At 36.9% G+C, this 18165-nt stretch overlaps 1 protein-coding gene across 1 annotated transcript in view; it reads left to right on the forward strand.

Moving 5' to 3' along the window:
• The window catches only part of Nup107 (nuclear pore complex protein Nup107), a 446410-nt gene that overhangs the window by 301410 nt on the left and 126835 nt on the right, over positions 1-18165 (forward strand). The window contains exon 18 of the mRNA XM_090373566.1: positions 8814-8910. Within this exon, the coding sequence (XP_090229692.1) occupies positions 8814-8910 (97 nt within the window). The remainder of the gene's footprint in view (positions 1-8813; positions 8911-18165) is intronic.

Here is an 18165-nt window from a genome sequence, read left to right on the forward strand (position 1 = left end):
AGTTTTTTTGGATGCAAAGCAAGCAGTATTTGTCATGTGTGTATACCAAGAGCAAGAGCATGTGTGTATACCAAGAGCAAGAGAGAGGGTAGAAGTTAGGGTAATCCCTAATAAAGATAGATATTCAACAAGATGTATACCGTGTCTAAAAATCTGAGTATTGGCAAAGATGAGGATAGGAGCAGTCAACTCTTTTTTTGCATTAAAGTATGGCAGGAATAGGTTTTGGGAATGAAGTTTGGAGAATAAGCTGGATGTTGGCATATAAACACTTGGTGGCAGATATTCAAGAAGTTGAAGTTATTTCTTCAGGAAAAGATTTCTCAAATTGATAGGTGGAATGTGGTGTGCTATCATTAGCAGAACTATGGAGTGGATTTCCAGTTAGTGTGAGACAGAGAACTGAATTTGGGGTTCATCAGCATTAGTGGAGAAATTAGAAGAAAAGACCCACTACCAAGACTCACAGTGAGTGGTCACAGGTAGATTGATAATGATTGCAAACTAGTCAGTAATATATAGATTTGAGCTTGTTTAGTAGAACTTTATGCCAAACAAACAAACAATCAAAAATCTTAAATGTCAAGAGCAACTGCTGTAGTTTCGCCAGATTTTTAAATTGGATTGTTCTATAGATGGATAACATAAGCTAATATATCACCAGTTAATCAGATGAAAAGCTTTGTGATAGTTGAGATTTGGCAGTTGGATTTCTTCATTACTTTGGAAAGAGCAGCAGCAACAAGTACAATAGTCTGGTAACTAGCCGGGAGAGATTTCTCACATGTTTTGTTTGCTTTTGCTTTTAGGAAATGGATGGATATGTATGAGCAAATTTTCAAGCAGAAGGAAACACACCAGTGGAATAAGAAAGTGTAAAAAGGCAACACAGGAGCAGACTTTCAGAACAATCAGACAAAGTTCATCGGGAACTGGTGCTTTCTTGGGATTGATTTCCAGAATTCTTCTTACATCCTTCTGTCAGAAGGCCCCTAGAGGCATTGAATGAAGTGAACCTGGTATGGTAGAAAGTGGTTTCCAAGATTATCAATACAACAATATGAGGTTTGTAAAATAATAAGAGAAGTTTACCTCAGTATAGTACATAGAACACTTCCGTATGATACTCTCCAGAAATTAAAAATTAAGAAAATTAATTTTAAAAAAATTGCAAAACTATTTTCCTTCCTGAAGCTGACAACGCTTTTCGACCATATGTCGTGATCACAGGAATGAAAATTACCGAATAGGGATGAGCATGAAACTTGAATCGGAGATCAGATATGGCCTGGCCAGCAAACATTAACAGAATTCTCATGTAATTTAATTTCTACGGTTTCTGCAATTAAAGTCGCATATAATTACGTTGGACACTAAGTATTTTGGCCTCATTAAATAAAAAAAGTATGTTTTTCTTTAATGGCATGAAAGGCCATTAACGCTGCTGAACGAGAAGCACAAACTGAGGCTGCATGTTAATTAACACGAATATTCAGAGGAAAATGTGTCAGACCTTGGTAAGATGAGTCGCAATCACCGCAAGAAATGTTGTATACCAGGTCATTGATTTGTGTTGCGAACGAGGAAAGGACTGAGCGATTGTTCAGTATAGTGTGTAATTTCCATATTGGCCTGGCCACAATTTTAAATTTGGTATCTTTTAAGAATCTGTTAAGCTGTTTTTGCCACTGTTCAACATATGGGACAGAAATAAAGTATTTTTTGATATTACTATTGTTGGTTGGTGTATTATCCTATCCTTAGCTTGTACCCTAATTGAGCATTACAGCTCTGGTTCATACTATCTAACAATATGAGGTAGAAGAAAAGTAAAACGCAAGTAAGTTGGCTTTATCTTTAGCTCTGTATGAAATAGAACCATTAGGTTTTAACAGAGGTATGAATATATGACAGCTGTGGCCAATGGCTTTGGAAAGACATTGGATTGTTCGACTAATGTTTGGATGAGAAGAAAGTCTTCTTGTCTTAGCCTGTTCAAAATCAAGTTTGGATTGATTAATAACTGTTTTACAATTGTTGTGAGCTTTAGCATAATGAGATGCTAGAGATTTGGATGAAATCCAATTGTAATATGCAAAAAGCGTCTTATCTTGAACAGTCTTGGAAAACTATGATTGAGATAAAGGGTGAGATTTTAAGGTGGAATAAAGGATTTCATCTGTACAAGAATAATTTTATTGATGTGATCTGTTGGAAATATTGTTGCAAATATTGGGATCAGAAGATTTAAAACAGTAATCCCACCAAAGAAAAGAAGAATAGAAACCTCACAGTACATCACATTTTGAGTTTCTCTAATGCCAAGCAACGTCACACTGGGAATGGCTATGTGAGAGGGGTTCCATGAGACGAGGCCATTACCAAGTTGTGATCTGAGTTGCCTAAATAACCACTAACATTAACCAAGAAGGATTAGTTGTGAGAAAGTGAGAAAGACTTTGGGTGTTGGATGTGTGGTTAGGACCATCTGGTATTCTGTTAGGTAAATGAATATTCATTTTACTGCCACATGATGAGAGAGGTGATTAGTAATCACAAAAGTCTTAACATCTTGACCAACTCGAATTGAGATCATTAAAATCATCAAGGATAGTTAAATTGTAAAAACCATTTCAAAGAGAGGATGCCACAGAATTCAGAGTGACTAATGGAGTTGGCAAAACTATAGATTGCCCCTTTATCTGTGATAGCAAAATTCCTGTATATCATCTGCAAAACCCCATGAGACAGATTAACACACAGTTGGTTGGTATGTCAATGAATTTGACAGAACCAGGTAGAGTGATTTTAAGTCCAAGGAGATTCTAAATTAAGAAGTCTCTAACAAAGAATATCAGAGTGGATAATTAGTGTTAGTATTGACAAATGATGCAAGAAAGCATGCTTAAACAGCATTAGCCCGGAAAAAAAAAAAAAAAACACTTCTCATATTACCTGCCTATTCACTGTAATAGTTTGTCCTGTACTTGCTTTAATTTATATCAGCTTCTCACTTCTACAACACCAGATAGAAGTTTGTTGACAACAATCAATAAACAGCTGGCTGAAGGCAAATTTCAACATATCTATCTTGCAACCATCTTTCCTCTAGCCTTAAAATCATCAGTCAGATCTCCTCAGAGGTGCCTTGTTTCCAGATGCTACAATTTGCAGAACTGAAACCTTTCTGGTAAGAATACCATTTTGTTCCCCCTCACTAATCTCATTCCTCTTCTTCACAGCCTTTCTAAAATGGCCTCCAGACATGTATGCAGCTCAAGATGTGGCCTACCAATTGACTTATACAATGGGATGATTGCTCCCTTATCTGTGATAGCAAAATTCCAGTTATCATTTGCAAAACCCCATGAGCTGTCTTGGAAGCCTGTCGGCACTGCTCAGAGACTTTCAGATTAACACACATTTGGTATGTTAATCTGAAATTACTGCTAGACACATGCATTACCTTGCATTTGTCAATGTTAAACTTCAGTTGCCACTTCTCAGCCCATCTGCCAATATTTCTAGATCTTGTTTCAGTAGTTAACAACACTCCCAACATCTGCTCCTCTCTTTAAAAAATCGGTAATCTTGGATTGTTTGCTTTTGCTTGAGAGATCTTTGTCTAGGTCTAATTTCAGTAACAATCCGTAAAGAACATCTTGTCATGGTCTGCCTGGATATCAAAAAGCCTTCGATACCACCTGGCACTATGGCATTCTTCAAAATCTGTATGCCACAGGACTTCGGGTCAGCTACCACTAATCATTCAGAGCTATTCTCCAAAATAGAATCTTTCAGGTGTGTTACTGCAATTCTCTATCCCGCCATTTGTCCAAGAAGAATGGGTCCCACAAGGATCAGTTCTTAGTGCTACACCCTTTGCAGTTAGGCTAAACAATGCTACAGACAATATTACAGCTAATGTCGACACCTATCTATATGCAGATGACCTTCATCTGCATATAGATAGGTGTCAACATCTAGCGTCAATTGCAGCTCTCGATAAATAAAATAGAATCATAGGCATCCCACAATGGCTACCGCCTCTCTGCAACAAAAACAACTGCTATTCACATCTGTAAAAAACTTCAGCTCCATCCAGATCCTGAGCTAAGGTTAGGAACTCAACCAATAGCACTTAGCAAAAATATCTGGTTCTTGGGCCTAGTACTTGACACTAAACTTAACTTTCAGGCTCATAATGCAAATACAACCTCAGTGCATGAAAAAAAATGCATATCCTCAAAGTTATCCCTTCTACATCATGGGGAGCCGATTGCTTCACATTTTTTTTATACCTGTACTGAACCTTGATAAGATCTCGTCTAGACTATGGAGCCTGAGTTTATGATTCTGCACAGAAGACAGCATTGGCTTGGCTCAATCCGGTGCTGCATAGTGCTCTCAGGATTGCTTTAGGAGCCTTTAAGACATCCCCAGTGCAAGTCTGTATATAGATGCCAGTGAACCTCCACTACATTTTAGGAGAAAACTATTGCTTCTTAGCTATGCAGCCAAATTACGTATCATCCCTTATCACCCCATATGGACATATCTCTTTGACCCTCAATGGGAAAACTTCTATAAAAAATAAACCCAATGAAAACAAACCATCTGGCTACAGGAGCTAATGCAATGCTGGAACATCTATATTGGAAATATATCTCATGCTGCAGATGCAATGCAAGTACCATGGGCAGTATATATATATATATATATATATATACACCTCTATGCGATAACTCCTTTCTTGAATGGGGAAAATACTCCCTATTGAATAAAAATCTTAGACAGTTACATAAGGCTCTTGCATTGGCCATTGCTCACAGTCTTCACACACACACACACACACACACACACACACACACACACACACACACACACACACACACACACACACACACACACACACACACACACACACACACACACACAGATGGCTCAAAAACTGACATATCCATAGGAGCTGCAGTGGTCCTTCCTACATCCACTATCTCTGTCCAGTTACCAATTGAATGTGGTGTTTTTACAGCTGAACTCTATCCAATAAAAATGGCTTTGAATCTCCTTAACAACTATGTATATATTAAGTGCAATAGCATCATTAAGATACAGCCATTTCTGAATAAACAGAATATTTATAAGACAGCATCGTTTTAAGTTATATCTCATATTGTGAATACCTTCATGAGTTGCCATGATATTGCAGGCGCCTCCGTAGCCAGGTGGGAAGGAGCAGCAGTGTGTAGCACATGCTTCTTGATTAGACCGGGGTTCGAGCCCAACCTAATAAATACCCAGGTCGTAATATATATATATACAGACTCTTTAAGTGCCGTGAGTGCCTTACAGAATAAATTACAACATTCCCATCCACTTCTCACACAAATCAGATCACAGTTATGTAACCGCAATGAAAAGAAGCTGACTGTCAAATTCTGCTGGATGCCTAGTCATGTCAGAATTCCAGGAATGAGCATGCAGACAAAGCAGCAAAGTGCCCTGCTTGCTTTGATTCCATCGCAGTTCCTTACTCTGATTTCAAACCAATCATATTACAGATATGTACTGAGATGTGGTCTGTAATGTGGCATACCCAGACAGGAAACAAACTTCTTGAGATAAAACAGAATCCACAGTTGTAGAGATCCAGTTTCAGACTAAACAGGCATGAAGAGGTCGTGCTTGCAAGAGCACAAATTGGCCATACCCATCTAACATACCTCTTTTTACTGCTAGGAGAAGATCCTCCACTTTGCTTACACTGTTGCTCCCCACTTACCGTTAAGCATATCCTAACTGAGTTTGCACATTACCATTCAGTTAGAATTGCATGTTTCAAATCAGCTTAATTTACAGAACCTCTGCAACTATCCCATATACTTGGAGATGATAGCAATTTCTCAGAACTTTTTACTTATCTGAAAATTATCAATGTTTACAGTCACTTTTAGACCTATTTCCTATAATGTATACAGTCGCTTCTAGACCAAATTAACAGGTTCAATTTGGTCATAGTAGCCCTTGTGCCGTGAAACCCCACTGCAACAACAAGATAGATCTTTGTAAATTTCATGATATGGAGTTAAGCATTTTGAACTTCGTGTGCTCCTTTCAGATCTGCATTCAAAAAATAAGATTCTAATTGCTCAGCTAAGTTTATGCCTTCCCATATGCTTTTTAGTGTAAAATTTGGAACTTAAGAATTTTCATCTGCGCTGTCATCCTCTGAATTGATTTGGTTTACCTCCGATGCCATTGCCACCAAATCCGCTTTGCCAGGCTCTTTTTCTGCCAGTAATTCTTGAACATCTTCAGTAGTCATATCATCAAACCTTCCCCTCCTACTTAGTAAGTTCTACTTTCACATTGATTCCGTTTTCTTCTGGTTCAACCATATTTCCTGAATGGAATGGCTCTGGCCGTACATTTTTCAACATGCATTTAATGTTGATTGTTTTACTTCTTTGAGTGATAGAGCTAGGATTCCGATACAGTACACAATTGAAAAATGTTTCCAGGCCTTGATCTAATGGCTGAATTAAAGAAGTTGTATTAGGTGGTGGAATCATTACTTCAACGTTTGGGTGGCCTGGTGCATTATCCAATAGTAATAAAACTTTGAAATCTAGATTTTTTTTCTGCTTTAAATAGTTTTCCACAACTTGCACAAAACAATTTAGAAACCATTCTTTAAATAAATTGGCAGTTACCCAAGCTTTTTATTTGCTTTCCAATATACCGGTGATGCATTTTTATTTACATATTTTGTTGCATGAGGATTAGAGGATCTATAAGCTAGTATAGGTTTTATTATGCAATCTCCTGTTGTGCTACTGCACATAAGTACCGTTATGCGATCTTTCCCTGCCTTAAAACCTGATGCAGTTTTCTCTTTTTTTGAAATAAACATTCTGTTGGGCATTTTTTACATCAAAGACCTGTCATTGGCATTGAAAACTTGATGTCTTGTGTATCCGTGCACTTCCATAGTTTTTTGAAATTTCTCTGCATACTTCTTGGCAGCTTCATTATCAGCCAGTGTATTTTCCCCTTGAATGAATTGTTATGTAACGAGAAACAGTTTTTAAATCACTCAAACCAACCTTTACTGGCAACAAACTACCAGTTAACAGAAGATTCTCCATTTTCCCTTAAATGGTTATAAATTTTTGGTGCCTTTTGCTTAATACATTGCTATCTAATAGGATTCTTATTTTACTGCTATCATAATACTAGACCCAGGACTTCTATCCATTAATTATTTTGCTTAAAAAATCATTTTTCTGAAGTTTGTTGGGTATTTTTGAGTCAAACAGAAAGGTCAAGGAACACACGTACAAATGCACTATTCCTAAAATATTCTTTCAAAATATTTATGCTCCCATAACTAATACCCAATACCTCTACAATTTTTTTTTATTGTAATTTATCATTCTTCAAGGATGATAGCAGATACTGGAGGGTTGTGTCCTGGATGGCCTCTGTAGCCAAAGTGGTCACAGTGGGAGTTCAGCAGCACATGCTCTTTGTGTAGACCAGGGTTCGATCTACTGACTGCTAAATATGGTAGATCAGCCAATCCACACTGGACCAGGTTTTCAGATTATGGTCCATTTCCCTCAAAATGATTCATTGAGGAGGGTTCCATCCTACAGTGGATTGATAATGGCTGCAGTTTACCTTTACCGTTTACCTTTCTGCTGGTTATTCTGCTTTTGAGCAGCTTATGCCATCTAAATCAATGGATCAGTGCAGCAGATTACTCATAAGTTTATTGCTTCTGATAGTGCTTTGTTCAGCAGGATGCAGAATTTTGCATTGATCTGTTATTTGTTCGTTAGTTTCTTGTGGGTATGTTATCTTGTTTGAGATTTTGCTACTGGTTTTCAGAAATTATTGCGGATGCACAGTTAAACTTGGTTTAGCATCTCATTGAGGGGATTGCTAACCTCTATAGTCTATATTTCTATCAATGAAATTATTTTTAAAATAGAAAAGAAGCTGCAATATAATGGCATCCTGTTTATGCTGAAGGAAAATATGCCAGGGAAGCAGCTACATAGTCATTTGAAGAAAATTATAATGACTGTTTATTGCAGGTTAGTAGAGCTCTTCTGAGAAGTGACTTCATGAAATCACTGAATTAATGACTGAATTTAACAGCATCTCAAGAGTTTCGGTGTACAGTGTGAAGAAAGAACTGAAAAGCAAAGGTGAAATGCTAAAACTCACAAAGAGGCTGGTAGAACAGATTGACATTTTATATATATATATAAATATAAAATGTCCTACCATGAATTGCTTGCTGACAACAATGAGTTACTTATATTATTGCAAACAAAAGTGCATCATTTACTATGTAATCTTGGCTTTGCACAGTGTACTAATATTTTTTGTTTGGTGTTACCATAAAAGAAAAAAAAAAAAAAAAAAAATAGTATCTGAGACATGCTATACAGTATATTATTATTTAAAATTCAACACCGTGAGATGTCGACATTATAGCAGAGATATGCAATCTTGAAATCGCCTTATAATCAATGTGATGCTATAGGTTAAAATCACCATCTATACTGGAATTTTTTTAACTGCCTTCATTATGATGTTATAACCAACTGACTGTATATAGGTTTAATTAATAGTCATTCTACATTATCTGTAGTAAAATTAGAGGTTTGATTGATCAACCCTCATGTATTCACTTGAATGAAGATTATATTACTACTCTAAAAATATGCAGCATAGAATGTTTATTCTTGTTCACCTTGTCTCTCTTGACATATAATGTGTTTTTTTATTCACTGTAGGATCTTATAGACCAGAAGAAAATGTCCTTGGTTGCAGATTATACTTCTACACTTCCTCCTACCCAACAAGTAGTTTGGTACGTCAAATTTCTAGAAGGTGAGTAGTATTAAAGAGAACTATTGTTATGCTGTTTGTATCACAAGAATATTGTATTGGTTATGCTATTTGTATGCTGATGACTAAACTCGCTGACAAACAGTTGAGGTACTCCATATATGAGGTCAGTTTAAAAGGTATCCAAACTGCTGTGATGTAGTGATGAGAGCATACTTATGAGGTGGGACAACACACTTAGCCCAATAATTTTCCCAATCTGGAGGGGCACTTCTGGTGAGCCCATTTTGAAATTGCTGAAAGTTGATATTATTCTTTATTGTTTGCACATCATCAAATTGATGTCCTTTTAGGATCTGCCCAGTCTAAGAAACAAAAAGAAGCCACTTAGAGACATATCTGATGAAATAATTGCTGGACTGATTCTGCATTTTGCCAAGTAATGATGAATGTGACTGCATTTTTGTAGTGAAGCAGCCAATCTTTGAAGTTCCACTTGTCTGGTCTTTTCTTTGAATTACATCAGGAAGGCATCTTAGAACTTCAGTGCAGAACTCTTTATTGTTTGTTCCATTAGAATATATTTATGGTGAACAATATCCTCACAATTAAAAAAAAAAATTGCTAGCAACATGGCTTTCATTTTGCTACATACTTGCTATGCTTTTTTGGGTTGGGGAGAAGGAGGAGTCTTCCACTGGGATGACTGCCATTTCATTTGAAGATCACAGTCATAAACCCACATTTTATCTCCAGTTAATACATTTTAAAAATAAACAAGGAATTGACTTTCTAACAATGTTTATCATTGTTCTCAGTAATAGCCACTGCATGAATTCTGTAGAAACATGCCCCTTGTTCAGTGAGTTTTCATTAAAATTGAATAATATGAAACTGCTGAAGATGTTTTTTCAGCAGTTTCACAAACAGTTCATCTTCAGTCATTTCATACCATAGTTCACACTTGAGATGATTTTGTTATTTGTCCATGGGCTACATTAAATGTGATATAGCCTGCAATTAAATAACAAAATTTGATCCAGCTTTCCACACCTGGTGTGTGTGGATCACCAATGTGATTTCAGCAACACCTCGGTCCTAACCACTGAGAGATACAGAAAATGCAGACTATGCAAAGAATCGTCCGTTATCGGTGTAACATACAATATTAACCAAAACAAAGGTGTACAAATAAACAATAACCACATACATGTTTTCAAAAGCAGAGTATTACAGCAGATAAAAAGAAAAAATAAGAACCACTATAAATAACAATAAAAGAACATCCCCCAACATAATCTGGAACTCACCCACAAAGTTAAAATACTCACAGAGGTTAGACGCCAAATAGAGTCTAACCAGACAACATCCAAATCCCTGCTCTCGTTAGCTCCAGCTAAGATTTTCTGGAGACCTTAGCTGGTAGCTGGAGCTAAGAAGTGTAGGGATTTTGATGTTGTCTGGAGCTTTTAAATCCAAACTTTCTTAGTTTAAGAGTACAGTACAGAACATTAGCATTAGCATTAGTAGAGGCATATGATGCAAGAAAGCAAGCTTATTCAGCATCAGCCAAAAAAAAAAAAAAAAAAACACACCACTCCCATTTCACCCCTCCGTTCGTTCGAAATACCTGTCCAGTTGAGCTTTAAATTTGTTTAGGCTATCAGCTTCAACAACAAGTGATGGAAGTCGGTTCCACCAACCAACCACCCGCTGGCCAAAGGCAAATTTCCGCACATCTATCCGACATCCGTCCTTCCTCAATTTGAATTTATGCCCTCTGAGGTGATTATTCTGAGCAAGAGGAAGAATCCCATTGGCATTGAGCATGCTCAAACCATTCAAAGCCTTATACACCTCTATCAGATCACCTCGCCGGTGCCTAGTCTCCAGACTCTGTAATTTGCAAAACTTAAGCCTTTCTTCGTAAGAGCAACCCTTTGTTCCATTCACTAATCTTGTTGCCCTTCTCTGTACCCGTTCCAGCAGCTCTACATCCTTCTTGAAATGAGGCCTCCAGACCTGTATACAGTACTCAAGATGTGGTCAACATATAAATATAATGAATTGTAAACCACTGTCTTGGTATGTTGGGCTGATGGTATTATAAGGACATCATTACAGGAGTGTAAGTAATCATAATTATCCATATACTCAATGTTAATTGATTTATTATTAATCTTATTAACTAAATTAATAACTAATGTAAAAATATTTAACTGTTAAAACAATTCTTTACCTGATGGTTCCTAATAGCTGGTTGTTAACTAATTCAAGACTAAACTTTAACCTTAAATATGAAATGTGTAATCAAATTAATGGGTAATAATGTATAGTCAAAATAACTTAATTTTATGCTAATTGTATCATTATAATTTACCAGTTCGTGCTGTCTTTACAGTCACTGATGAAGTGATACAGAAAGTATCATGAAATGCCTCAGAATAATGTATAATTTTTTATGAAATTAAAGACAATTCACACTCCATGCAAGTTTAAGTGCTTGTTATTTCGCTAATTTCCAGTATATTGATTGAATAAGTTCTTTTCAACTTGCAAAAAAAAAAAAAAAAACACTAATCTCACCTTGAAAAGCCTTTGCTAGAATTATGTGTTTTTGTCTCTATACTTTTTATCTTCTATGACTGCCAGACTCAGACAAAGAGATTTTCTGTCCTTATCTTACTACTGGTGGGAATTACTGATGTAACTAAATTAATTCCCACATCCAAACAAAGCTTAGCATACAATTACAAATGTACTCACTCCCATTATGAACTATTTTAGCTTTCTACTGATATTCTCTCAATCCCTTTCTCTGTTCAAAATGATAACACAGCAATTTTACACACACACACACACACACACACACACACCTGTTTTACATAAAACGGTACCTGCATGAATCACTTGTATTGCTGTTCTAGATCAAGTGCCACACTGCTGTAAACTGAGATTAGCTGTGTGCTTTCTTCTGCTTTGCTATAATAAGCTTTTTTCAATGGCATGATGGATACACAAAGCAATATTACAATTAAAAAGCAAGATTGTTATTAAAACTGAGCTAATTTATACCTGTTCTTTCTAAGGGTTATGCTTTTACATTGAAACAGTTTTTCTCCGTGATGTTTAATTATATTTATCAAACTGTTGGAGTAGATGTTTTTTATTATTATTTATTAGGTTACTCCTTAACTTTATTATTACATGTAATGTAATAAAAAGAATGGTTGAGTGGGAGAAGACAGACAGTGGTAATCAATGGACACTGCTCTTCGTGGACTAATCTTATTAGTGGAGTCCCCCAGGGTTTGGTGTTGGCCCATTGTTGTTTTGTATATCAATATCAGTGATATTGATGAAGGTATATCAGGCTTAATGTCGAAGTTGGCAAATGATACAAAGATTGGCAGGGTTGTTAATGACAGTAATGAGAGTATGCTACTGCAACAGAATCTAGAGTTGCAATTGACAAATGCAAAGTACTTCATATGGGTAGAAGTAACCCCAGAGAAATGCATTAACTGTGTGGGGTTAGATTCAGGGTAGTGGAGAATGAAAGAGTCCTGGGAGTAATTGTGCAGTCAGATATGAAGTTTTCTGAGCAGTGCAGACAGGGGTATTGTTAATCATAAACAGGAATTTTGCTAGCGGGGATAAGGAGGTGATTATCCCCTTTTATAAGGCAATGGTCAGGCCACACCTTGAGTACTGCATACGTCTGGAAGCCTCATTTTAGGAAGGGTGTAGATTTGCTAGAACGAGTACAGAGAAGAGCAACAAGATTGGTGAGGTGAACGAAAGGGTGATCTTAAAAAGAAAGTCTTAAGTTCCGCAAATTGCAGCGTCTGGAGACTTGGCACCTGCGAGGTGATCTGATTGAGATGTATAAAGCCTTGAATGGATCGAGCAGGCTCATCACTGATGGGATTCTCCCTCTTGCTCAGATTACAAACCTGAGGGTTCATAAACTGAAATTAAGAAAGACAGTTGTCAAATAATTACATGAACCAACTGTTTAGAGCAACATTTCTCAAACTGGAATCCGCAGACCAGTTCCAGGGGGTCCACACACATATATATAATAGTATTAAGAAGATAAGTAAGCTTAAAGTAACTGTAGCGAGAAGGAAGATAACATTAATTATGGATCAGGGACACTGAATTAGCAAATGTATCCTACAGTCGTAATGTATATATATTTATGGTATAAAGAAAGCGTGAAGAAGCTTTTTTATTTATTCCTATTGAATCTATGGTATACACAAGAAGTGAATTCAACGAAATGGATAAGAAATGAACGAGAATGTCATACTGAAATTGTGAAAAATACTGCAATGTAGTCTTATTTTGGTTGTCTTTTCATATCTTACCTGGTCACTGCATCCTTACATATATTGCTACATTTCTTATCCATTTCGTCAAATTCACTTCTTGTGTATACCGTAAATTCAATAGGAATATACAAAAACCTTCTTCATACCATATATATATATATATATATATATATATATATATATATGTGCATATGTTATATATAGGGGCACACAAACGTTTTTTGATTTTTGACGGGTTCCATCAACTTTTTTTGATTTTTGACAGGTTCCATCAACTTTTTTTGATTTTTGACGGGTTCCATCAACTTTTATTAATTTTTGAAAGGGTCTGTAGATCTTAAATAGTTTGCAAACCACTGGTTTAGAGAATGCAGCCTGTGCTCCTTACATATTGTAATTGTTTTACAATTTTGTGCCATTGCTTTTATGACACTGTTGGTTCACTCTGTAGTTTGTGAGCATTTCCGTGACCTTTGCACTTATTTACCATTTACCAGTTTCAATTTTAACAGTGTGAAAAAATTAGTTCCATTTAGGTTATTCCTTATTTAACTAATTATAAAAATAACATTGATAAAATGTGACACATTCGTATGCATCGGGTAAAAACGAATCAGCTAAACATTTCAATACTTATATTCTTTTCTGTAGTAAGAAGAGATAAAATATGCCTCTTACTTATATATTGTGATACAATTAGGTTTACAGTAGATCATGACATTCCCACAGAAAAGACAATAGAGTTCATTTAAGTGCAGAGAAGGATGCCTGATGTGTGAAAAGTTCCACATTGGAGGAAACAAAATCAAAATGGACTAGTGGGCTCAGATATATCATGATCTCTAAATAGTGCAGTTGACAAAGAAAGTGATGCCACCTTATAACTGGAGGTATCTGGTAGGAGAACCTGATGCAGCAAAAATAGTCTGACTTGGAGCTTGCAGAGACAGTGACACCTGGGTTCTGTGCTTTGCAGGTTATCTGCAATGGGACATATTCTTGATCAATGAGGCCCTAGGTGCCAAGCGTAGTGATTCGAGGACTTTTCAGTGAATTATCTAGCGTGCCAGTTATTATAAAGAGTTTATTTTTTGTGTGAGTTTTTGCAATCTTCTTAAACTCCTACTGCATATATTAATAAATTTAGCACATTAAAGCCGATCGGGCTAGCCAGGTGGGTAAAGTGCCTGCCTGGCAACCCAAAGGTCGTGGGTTCGAATCCCACCTTGGGCTTGGATCACAGTAAAATGCAAAAACTTTGGGAGGTGCATTATGGCCATAGAAGCTGATGCGCCAACAACTAACAAGAAAAAAAAAAAAAAAAAAAAGAAAAACACAATTAACCTTCCTAATACATAAAGGAAAGTCACCTTTCTTTATATTAATCACTTACTAACCTTCCCCCCCCCCACTTGGTCACTAGGTGGGACCACTCCTGCCTCCACGTGGCGGGGCCGGAAACCTGTGAGGAAAAGCTCTCACTCTCACGGATAAAAGGAGCAAACATCATGGATTCTGACAACAGTCACAAAATCCTTTAACATGGCCCAATCAACTCAAGAACATGAAGAAGAAATTAGTACAAACACGGCCAAAAGACAGAAAAAAACGATATATATGAGATACCCGCTCCAAAGTATCTCATCATCCATTCTACGGGCGAACAGTCCACAGGAAAATTATCCCCTTTTCTGATACAAAAATGTCTGGAAAGCATAGCTGGAACTCCAAAAGCAGTAAAAAGATTAAAATCAGGCAACCTACTAATTGAGACAGCCACTATACGACAGTCAGAGCAACTAATGAAAACGTCCACTTTTGGCGGAATCCCAGTATCAATTACACCCCATAATATTTTAAACACCTTGAAAGGAGTAATCTCTGAATGGGATCTCCTCAATATAACAGAAGAAGAAATATTACAAGAAATGAAAACCCAAGGAGTCATTCATGTTAAAAGAATCAAGAATGCACAACTGAGCACCCTAAATGTAGTGGAAACCACACTGCCTACTCTCGAGAATGCGAAAGATGGAAACAGGAAAGGAAAATCCAGAAGTACAAAGCAGAACACAAAGTTACATACCAGGAAGCTAGAAAGACGATACAACCAGCCAACACAAGGAAACCTACAGTCAAAAAAGAAGGAATAATCATCCAGACCAGAAATATCATTTTAACTTTCAACCAAGTCCACCCCAGCACGTGAAAGCAGGATACTTGCTTTGTCAAATCCGACCCTACATACCAAATCCTATTCGATGCTTTAAATGCCAGAAATACGGACATTCACAAACGACATGCAGAGAAATAGCAATATGTGCTAAGTGTGGTTCCCGAGAACACACCAATCAAGAATGCACAACTGAGCACCCTAAATGTAGTGGAAACCACACTGCCTACTCTTGAGAATGCGAAAGATGGAAACAGGAAAGGAAAATCCAGAAGTACAAAGCAGAACACAAAGTTACATACCAGGAAGCTAGAAAGACGATACAACCAGCCAACACAAGGAAACCTACTTGAGCACAGATAACACAAGTAGTACAAATAACCCAGAACCAACAAACAACAGTATCACAAACTGAAGTCACAGTCGCACCAAATGAATTGTTGTCGGATTGGGCACGCAAATGGCTCATGCCCCCAAAACAGCAGAAATGAGAACAGGCAGCAAACACCTCTATCTCAGTTCCACCAACAGTAATTTCACCGCTGCAGGGAAAATCCAAAGAAGATACCTCCATAATAATGCACCATGCTGCTGAACAAATGGACACAGCAGGAAAAACACAACAAGAAGAACCCATTTTAGAAATATTTGCCGAGGAAGATATGGACACTGGAAAGCCATATTTCCCTAAAAAAGACAAACCATGAACAGAAAAATTTAAAACAGTAATGAGAAAACAACCAGAAAACTCATCTAAAACAAAACAATGAATAGTACCTTTATTCAATGGAATTGCCGAGGTTTCCGTAAGAATGTTGACGATGTTCGTGATTTAATTTCTCAATATCACCCGATATGTTTCTGCTTACAAGAAACATATCTATGGCGCCTCCGTAGCCAGGTGGGCAGGAGGAGCAGTGCGTAGCACACGCTTCTTAATTAGACTGGGGTTCGAGCCCGTGACCACTAAATACGGAGGATGCGGAAAGTCAGGGAATGACCACCGCATATCCCCGGAGCAATATGGCCTTAGTTGCTAATTCTCCTAAAAAAAAATAAATAAATAACATAAAAAATAACAAACATATCTAAAACCTGATGATACAATCTTAATCGAGAAATACACTATACATAGACGAGACCGAATAAATAATTCTATAGCCCACGGAGGAATAGCAATCCTTGTCAATTCTCACATACCAGTCCAAGCAGTCCACCTAGAAACTACTCTTGAGGCAGTAGCAGTACGTATAGCAACAAGTAGTTTAATAACAATAGTATCAATATATTTAACCCCGAACCAAGAAATAAATTATGAAGACTTAGAAGAACTAATTGATAAACTACCCCATCCTTACTGTATAATGGGGGATCTAAATGGACATCGCCCTTTATGGGGAAATACCGATTTTAATAAAAGAGGACATCAAATAGAAAAAGTAATAGACGCCAAAAATCTAATCTTCCTGAATAGTGGAAAACACACGTATATCCACCTTCCAACAGGAACCAGCTCAGCGATAGACCTTACTTTATGCTCCCCAGCATTATATCCTATTTTAGAATGGATAGTTCATGAAGATCCATTACACAGCGACCACTACCCGATTATTGTCACTTTAACAAAAGACATCCTATGTCAATCCAGACGAAAACCTTAATGGAAATTTCACAAAACAGGCTGGTGAAAATTCAAAAATTTAGCAGTAATCGAAGAACAGAAAGTCCAACAACTTACCATTGGCCAAGCAGAACAATCAATACCAAAAACGTCTACCAAACTTCCTCTATTCCCAAAGCCTTGGTGGAATGAGGAATGTACCCAAGCAAAATGAGATATAAACAGAGCATGGAATAATTTTCGCAAAAATCCTACCACAGACAATCTAATACATTTTTAAAAAATGAGAGCAAGATATGTCAGACGGGCAAGCAAGAAAGCCTCATGGATATGTTTCGCCTCAACCATAAATAGAACTACATAATACTAAAACAGTTTGGGATAAAATAAGAAAAATGAACAACAGATACCAAAATTCAGTACATCCAGTTATCAATTGGCAAGGACAGGATATAGCTGATCCAAAAGAAATAGCAAAAGCTTTAGGTGAAACATTTGCCAAAATATCTGCCACCACTTCCTATTCACCAAAATTCCAGAAATAAAAAAATCATCAAGAAAAATACATCTTAAAATTCTCCACAAACTATGTAGAAAAATATAACCATCCACTAACCATAACGGAACTCCATAAGGCACCGTCACGAACAAAACAAAGTGCAGAAGGTCCAGATGGCATCAATTATATAATGATAAAGAAACTCAGTGAAGAATCATTACAATCTCTACTTATTTTATGCAACGGAATTTATATAGAGCAAGAGTTTCCTAACATGTGGCACCATGCAATTGTCCTCGCTTTCCCACAACCCGGCAAAGATCCTACTAATCTGAACAGCTACCGTCCAATTGCACTCACCAGCTGCCTAGGAAAGTTAATGAAAAGATTATAAATGTAAGACTCATGTGGTACCTAGAAAACCATAACCTTTTGTGCCCAGTGCAGTGTGGCTTCAGGAAATATAGATCAACCTTGGACCTCCTGATTAAAATAGAAAACAACATACGGAATGCTTTCATTAGAAAACAACATTTAGTCATGATATGCTTTGATACTGAAAAGGCAAAAGATGCAGCCTGGCGCTGTGGCATTCTCCGGGACATATATAACTTAAAGCTAAGAGGACATCTCCCTGTTTTCATCCAGAACTTTTTACAGCACGAAA

The sequence above is a fragment of the Mastigoproctus giganteus genome, chromosome 5 (assembly GCF_048544385.1).
Source record: "Mastigoproctus giganteus isolate SK-2022 chromosome 5, ASM4854438v1, whole genome shotgun sequence".
NCBI lineage: Eukaryota > Metazoa > Arthropoda > Arachnida > Uropygi > Thelyphonidae > Mastigoproctus > Mastigoproctus giganteus.